This window comes from Monoraphidium neglectum (genome assembly GCF_000611645.1).
Source record: "Monoraphidium neglectum strain SAG 48.87 unplaced genomic scaffold scaffold00160, whole genome shotgun sequence".
NCBI lineage: Eukaryota > Viridiplantae > Chlorophyta > Chlorophyceae > Sphaeropleales > Selenastraceae > Monoraphidium > Monoraphidium neglectum.
The window spans coordinates 30,656-38,261 of record NW_014013468.1 but is presented as its reverse complement, the minus strand read 5'-3'; the positions used below and the strand labels follow the sequence as shown (position 1 = coordinate 38,261).

Below are 7,606 nucleotides of genomic sequence, written 5' to 3'. Positions count from 1 at the left end.
CCCCAGGGCCCCCCGCCCGAGGGCCCCGCACACGGGAGTCCGTCCTGATGACCCCAAAGACGGCGCCAACCGCATCAGTTCAACAGACAATAGCTTGCACAACGCCTGCAGCTGCTCAGCTCACTGATCAGATGCAAAGCTCCCTGTCTCCACCCCCACCTCCCCGCACCTGACGGCGGCCGCGCGGGGCTGAACCGCGGCATGTCGGGCCATGAGGCATCGTCCAGCCCCGGGATCGGGGCGCCGCTCATGTGCGCGGCCGAGAACGCGAGCGCCCACGTGCGCATGGCGTTGCGCAGGAGGCAGGCCCCCAGGTTGAGCTTCACGTCATCCTGCGCCTCACGTATCCCCAGGTCAACTGCGGCGGGGGTTACGACGGTTTTTTGGTTGAAGAGGCGGGAGGTTACGGGAGGGTGTTGCTTGTTGGAGGAAATCACTTTGCGGCACACTGCGAGGGGGTTACTGTATTGAGTCGCGGCTCGTTGCTGAGTTGTGACGCCGACGTGCACGGTCTGCGCCAAGGGGCCGGATGGCTTCAGGGGCGGAGTGGGGCTTGTCGAGAGCTGGGGCGTTGGCCATTTGACACCATGCGGAAATCACCTTCATTGGCCCCCCTCTGTCTGTCTGTCTGTCTGTCTGTCTGTCTGTCTGTCTTTCTGTCTGTCTGTCTGTCTTTCTGTCTGTCTGTTTGTCTGTCTGTCTGTCTGTTTGTCTGTCGGTTTGTCTGTCTGTTTCTCCATCTCTCCGAGTCCTCTGTCTTTCCTTCTCCGGCATTCTGTCTGTCTCTCCCCCACCCCTACGCCCACCTCCACCCCAAGCCACCCAGCAGCGCCACTCACGTGCGTACGCCTCCGCGGCGAAGCAGCCCGGCGCCTCCAGGTGCACCGCCAGCTGCCCCAGCTTCACGTCGGTGGTGAACCAGGACGGCACAGACACGGGGCGCCACAGGGCGCGCTCGCGCTCCACGATGTCGGCCCGCTGGGAACCGAGTCGAGCGGGGGTATGAGGGGTGTGTGAGAGTGTGCGTGCATGCATTTTGGGGGGTATGTGCGATAGCGTGTGTTTGTGTGTAGGGGGGGTGTTGCAGGTCGGTTGTGGGTGCTTTACAGTGCAGGTTTGCAGATACGTACCCTGTGCTTGGCTCAGGGGATGTGGTTGGCAGGGTGCGGCGCGTCTCAGGTGGATTCAGGGGGAGGCGTTCTCATCGAACTGTGTTTGGAGGCCGGCAAACATGCCTCACTGCCTGACAGGCCCCGCTTCTCACAAATTGGCAGGGCAATTCAACCCCTTTGCCCACCCCAGCTATCCCGCCCGGATGGGGGTAGCGTTCAGTGCCATGCTGACAGAAAGAAACCCATCCATTACCAAAATCACTCATTCAATGGCGAGTCATCATGAGAAACGGCAGTGCACACCCAAACAGCGCAGGGCCAACAGTGTAATGGCAACCTGCGCCACCCACCCCATAGGACTCCACGATGGCCCCGCTGAGCACATCCCAGCGCGCGACGGCCCCGCCGCTGTCTTGAGTCAGCACGTGGCGCTTGTCTGGCAGCACGCGGTACGCGACCAGGGCTGCGGGGGTTCAAGGCGGTTGCGCGACCTATGGTTTTGGCGGCAGCCGCTGGTTGGGGTGCGTTTGGTACAGGCCGCATTGTGCAGATTGGGACCATGGGTACCACCATCATCTGTGCGACACAGAAGAAATTTCCAACATGTCGAAATCAGTTGGTTGTCTGCGCCTGCATGGAAAAGCCTGGAAGGCCGGCGTGCTCCTTCTGACGCGGCAGGTGGGACGCGCGTCGCACGTTCCGTTCCCCGCGCTCGACGACACCGGTCAACTGTGGCCCTTGCTCCCGGCCCCACCTGGCGCGCCCGGTATGGTGACGGCCGGGCCTCTGTCTGCGCCACTGTCCTCCTCTGCGAGTCCGGACAGGTCGCTGCTCTGCCGCAGCCGCAGCGCGGGGCTGCCGCCCAGAAAGCTTCTCGACAGAGATGCGCTCCTGGGGCGCACAAGTGTGTGTATGTTGTGTGTGTTGTGCATGTGTTGTGCGTGTGCTGTGTGTGTCTATGTGTGTTTGTACACGCACACAGGTGCTTGTGCATCAGTAAGCGAATGTGTGTATGTGGTGCAAAAAACAAGGTGAGAGATTGATAGGAGCGCTCTGAGCGAAAAATGACACAGTTTTGGCGGCACGCACGCCACGACTGGTGAGCCCCGCTGCAAAGCAAAGGTGAAGCCGTGGCAGGCTTGAAAGGGCAACAGCGGGGCATTGTGTGGAGATGACTGACAACAGCGCCCGCCTGCCACCCGCAGCGGCGGCCGCTCATCCAAGCGCCGAGTGCGCAGGCGCCCGCACGCCCGCACCTCTGCACGTGCAGGCCGCCCCCCGCCGGCTGCTGCGAGGGCCAGGCGGGCACGTCGTAGGCGCATACGCGGGCCGACACCGAGGTGGGGCAGCTTGACACCCACAGCCGCGCCTCGTCGCCGGAGAGGGCCTGGAATTTCATATTCACGCGGAGAGACAAGGGTTGGAAAGGGCCAAAGATGTTGAATTGTGGAAGCCAAACCAATGTCAAGGAGCGGACAGCCACATCAACGGCAGCCCGGGCAGCAAAGCAGCCACGATGCTCGCGGGAACAGCAAGCCACGGCAGCAGGCCGCCAGGGCTTGCGTGGGGGCCACGCATGGCAGGGGTGGCGGCCAAGGCGCGGCCGTCGCAAGTGCTCAAACATCCACCGACCCTGGCCAGTCTGCAATAAACGACGGCGAAAGCGCCGGCCCCAGCCCGCCCACCATCGCGCGCACGGGGCCCTCCGCCTGTGCCAGCAGCTGCGTCTCGCGCCGCGCGAGGTGCGTCCTGAACACCCGCCTGTCGCGGCCGCCGCTGAAGACGGTGCCAAAGTCGGGGCTGGCCGCCAGGCACCACACTGAGTCGGTGTGCAGCGCCAGGGTCTGGAGGTTGCACAGGGCGAGTTGGGCAGGTGGGCGGGTGAATTATGATTCGTGAGACGAGGGTGTGGAGAGCCAGGGTTGTGGAGAATTTCGAGGGCGGCTGGGAAGGTGGGCGGGCCAGAGGGGCGGCAGGCGGTGGTGTGGGGCCGCCCTTGGGAGGGGCGCGCTGCGGTAGCTGGCGGCGAACAGGCGTTGGTTGTGGGGCCCAGAGGTTGGTTGAGATGCCGAATTCGGGAGTATCGCATGCCAACAAGGGCTGAGGGTTGGGCGGGCTCGAGCGAGGCCACGCTGAACAGCGGCCGCACTGGTAGCAAGAGCAGAGAAAGTTGCTGCTGCACATGCCCACCCACATTCTGTGCGCATCCGTGTGCGCGTTTGCATGCGCACGGTCGCAATGCACACTGAAATACTCACGCTTTGAAGCGTGCACACACACGTACCCACAAGCGTGTATGCACGCATGCTGACGCACACGCACACGCGCACGTGCACACACGCGCGCGGCGATCCACGAGCGCACACCTGTATACACCGCTGCTGCCTCATGTCCCACAGCCGCACAGTGTCGTCGCTCGACGCGCTCAGCAGCAGCGTCCCCGCGTCGTTCATGAGCAGTGCTCGCACGTTGTCCGTGTGACCCTGAGGGGCGCGTGTGCGTGCGAGTGTGTGCGGGGACCGGGTGGGGGTTACAAAAAAAGTTCAAGAACACGAGCGGCCGCAAGTACGAGCACGTGTGCTCCTGCAGGAGCGCATGTCTGCACGCGCCGCCGTGCTGGCATGCAGGCAAGCAGGTTGGGAGCCGAAAGTGCTGCATGTGCATGGATGGAGCAGCGCTCTGCTGCCTGGCACGCGCATGCCCCGGTCGCTGCGCCTGCATCCAAAGCAACCAATCGTGCGAAACACCAACACCAAAGCAGGGCCCACCTTTAGCTTCATGGCTTTGGCGTGGGTGCGTGGGTCATACACCCGGATGAAGCTCTCGGTGGTGCCCGTGGCCAGCAGGGTGCCCGCAGGGTTCATCGCGAGCGCGTAAATGCTGCCCTTGGGCCCCTTCTGCTGCTGCTGCTGCTGCTGCTGTTGCTGCTGATGGTGCTGCTGCTGATGGTGCTGCGGGTGGGGGTACGGCTGCTGCGCCCCGCCCGGCCCTCCGGCGCCAAAGTAGCTGCCAGCCGCCGCAGCTGCCGCCGACGGCCCGTTTTCCCGCGGGGCGCCGCCGCCGTCCCCCCCGCTAGCCCCGCCGCCGGTCGGCGGCCGCAGGGGCGTCGCCCGCATGGCCTGCAGGTCGTACAAAACGACCTCTGACCGCAGCCCCGCAGACGCCACGAGCCCCGCCTGCTCTGCAGCAGCGACGCACGTCACATAGTCACTGTGGACATCTGCAAACGTGTGCACGCACTCGCCTGGGGGGTGACAATGCGTGTGGTGGAAGCGAGCCGCCGGGCGCACGCACATGTGTTTGGCAAGGGGATGCGGCTGTCGTGGCTTAGCCAGGGATGTTGGTTCACGGCTGGGGAGCAGGGGCGCTTCGCTTGCTGCCAGCGCCGGCGCCTGTTAGCGGCCTCGATAGCATGGCAGGGCCGCCCGCCACGCCGGGTCAGTGGGGAACCCTACTTCTGACCGCAGCGGCTATTCTCGCAGCCGCGCCGCACGCCTGCCGCGGGAGTCGGTCCCCCGCAGCGGCGCCCGCCCACCCGCGCCGCCGGCCCGCCATATCTTGACCGTGCGGTCCGACGAGCAGCTGACGATGACGTCATCGCCCACCCTGGCCAGCCCGTTGACCCAGTCAACGTGGCCCTCGAACCGCGCGGCGCATGCCGGCCGGCCGCCGCCGAGCTCCCATCTGCGGCGCGGGCGGGGCGGGGCCGGCGTGAGCGCGCAGCTGTGCGGAAGGCACCGTTGCTGGCTGTAGGCGCGCACGCGCACTTGCGGCTGTGGGAATTCGGGAAGAGCGGCCGGTGCTGTGCTAGCTACCAGCGGCCGTGTCGGCCTGCTGCATGTGGACGCACCTTCTGATTGTTGAGTCGCGGGAAGCGGTGAATAGCTGGCCGCTGCTGGAGGTGGCCAGGGCCTCGACCCCCGCGCAGTGCTGCGGCATGCCCCGCGCAAGTGCGAGCGGCAGGGGCAAGCTTGGGTGCGCAGAACAGATGCAGAGAAACTGCAAGCGCCACAACTATGCAGAACATCGTTGAACAAAGTCTCACTGCATCATTGGCAGCAAACGCACCAAGTCCTCATCAGTGTGCTGGAACACCACAGTCAGCCGCGGCTCCTTTTTACTGCTATGAGAGCTGCTACTGGATCCAGCATGGGTCCCTTGAGAGGGCGGGAACATGCAGACGAATTCTTTCACAGATCACGCGCACGAATAGCTATATGCCGTCCTCTCTCATGCTTTGCATGATGGACCATAAAATGATGCTGTTGTACGTCGTGCACCGCATCACACGCCGTCTACCTGTGGTACTCAGGGGCAGGTGACGACATGTCACTAGCTCGTTGCCTGCGTGCCTCCATGCGACGCGCGTGTGGGATCGCAGATGATGGGTGGTACTGGACATACAATAGTTGCTGCCAGTATGCTGGTGTCAAACAAGCAAGCAGGAGCATCGCCAGTCAAACAATTCCATCCATGTCAGCCCCCTTGCGTTGCACACTGTGTGTGGCTGCACGTTGACTCGTGTGGTGGGACGCGCCTGCTGAGGGAGCAGAGGCGGCATGTCCTAATCATCCTGTGACGCCGTCGTGACGTTTACTCCAGTTGGGGCGTCACGTGACGAAAGGGAAGTGCGTGCAGGCAGCACAGGATCTTGCACACGTGCAGTTATATCACGCTACCAAAGGACCCACACTCCTAAAAACGTGGAAGCCCAGCACCACAACGGCAACCAAATATGCGCAGTTAATTAATAACAGGTCCTGAAAATATTTTGCACGTCGTGCACGAAAGCCTGTACAAGCCATGCCAGTACTTGAACGCATCTTTGCAATGCAGCCCGACCAAATCAAGGTTGCCCCTCAAGACTTCTTGAAGGCACAGCCGCGAAAAGCTGTGCAAGTTGCGGCGCCAAGTGCGCCTTTACATCCCAATCCCCAGTGCTTGATAACGCATGCCGCGTATGCTCCCAGGGCGACCAGTATAATGCAGGACCGCCCTCTTGTGTCACAGGTGCTGCCTGCGGCGGTCTTGGCGCCAAACCACGGCGGTTGGGTGTGGGCGCGGGCGCTGCGGCCCTCTCCATCGAGGGCCCGCTGGCGGGCGTGCCGCTTCGAGGCTCAGTCGACATCGTACGGCTTGGACGATCTCAGGCGTGTGTATATGGCGTTTGAGCGGCTCGCGAGGAATGCGGCGTCATACGGGTTGCGCAGCCCGGCCACGCCGTACTGCCCATACGGGTCGTACTGCGGGCGTTTGGGTGTGCGTGCAGAGCGCGTGTGGGTGCGCGGTCAGTTGCGGCACGAAGCAGAACGCTGCACGCAGCGGCTGCGCTTCCAGGCGCGCACACGCGTCCGCCCGCGCAGCGCTGGCAAGCACGAGCCGCGGCGCGCCCCGCCGCTCCGGACAAGCGCGCCGCGCCGCGCAGCGCCAGCAAGCACGCGTTTTGCTGAGCCCCGTCGCTGCACACACGTGCGGTGCACGCCTCACCCCGAAGACGCCACCGCCGTTGAAGCCGCCGTAGCCCGAGCCGTAGCCCCCGCCGTAGTACAGGGCGGAGTCGAAGGACGACGCGGCGGAGGCGCCGCCGCGGTAGCCTGACGCGGCCATCATGCTGCCTTGCATGACGTGGGCGTCGAAGGGCAGCTGGTTGATCAGCCGGTAGTCGCGCGGCTGGTGGAACTGAGGGATGGGAGGGGGGCACGTTGGGGCCGGCACAGGGGCCGGGGAAGGGGGCGGGGCGGGTCGGTGCGGGCCCAGCATGCGCACACCAGGGGGTGGGCGCGATGTGTGATTTGACAGCAAGAGGCGCCATGGGCTGATACCAGGCAATGGCAGAGGCGCGACCGGGGTTGTCCTAAATTCGGTCGCGCTCCCTCGCTAGCCGGTGCGTGTGACATCATTGGCAGGGTCACGACCGCGTCGTGCTCTTTCTACGGGGCTTGATACATGTCAAACCTCACGCGAAGCAGGCATTGTGGCGGCGCTCCGCACTCACAGTGTCGCTGCTCCAGCCGGTGTTGCCGACCTGGCGCAGGCCTCGGCCCGATGCGTGCTGCATCAACTGGCCCACAAGGCTGGCACGGAGCCCGTTAGCAGATCCGCTGTCTATTTTGAGCAGGCGTGCGGCCCTCACGCCATTGCCCAAAAGAATTACGAACCCGCAGATCGCCAGCATCGCCCTCATCGCGGCAGCTGCCCGTTCAGAGACCACAAGTACGGCACGTCCAGGGGCAGGTCTGCATTGGTTGAGGTCACTGCGAGACCAGGGATCTCCCTGGTGACACGGCACCCAGCGTCACTGGAGGTGTCACCTGTCACAGCCAGCCGCCGAGTGCCGCTGTGGCCGGCAGACACATGCGAAAGGGGTCGCCAGATACATCCTTGAAATGTGTGATGAGAGAAGGTGTTCCTTGAACAACCCAATGCGAAGAGCAGTGATTGTGAATGGTTCTGTCAGTGATGCAAGCTTTACTATTGGGTTCCTGTATAGCGAG

General features: G+C 63.9%; 1 protein-coding gene across 1 annotated transcript; it reads right to left on the bottom strand.

Moving 5' to 3' along the window:
* Window positions 1-459: 459 nt before the first annotated feature.
* Window positions 460-7,170, bottom strand: MNEG_1572 (hypothetical protein; the record flags this gene model as incomplete). Its single annotated transcript, XM_014049950.1, has 12 exons — window positions 460-485; window positions 840-978; window positions 1,463-1,575; window positions 1,867-2,003; window positions 2,369-2,499; window positions 2,798-2,956; window positions 3,479-3,595; window positions 3,881-4,356; window positions 4,648-4,796; window positions 4,963-5,042; window positions 6,600-6,791; window positions 7,108-7,170. The coding sequence occupies 12 exons, from the start codon at window positions 7,168-7,170 to the stop codon at window positions 460-462; spliced, it is 1,782 nt and encodes a 593-aa protein (XP_013905404.1).
* Window positions 7,171-7,606: the final 436 nt, after the last annotated feature.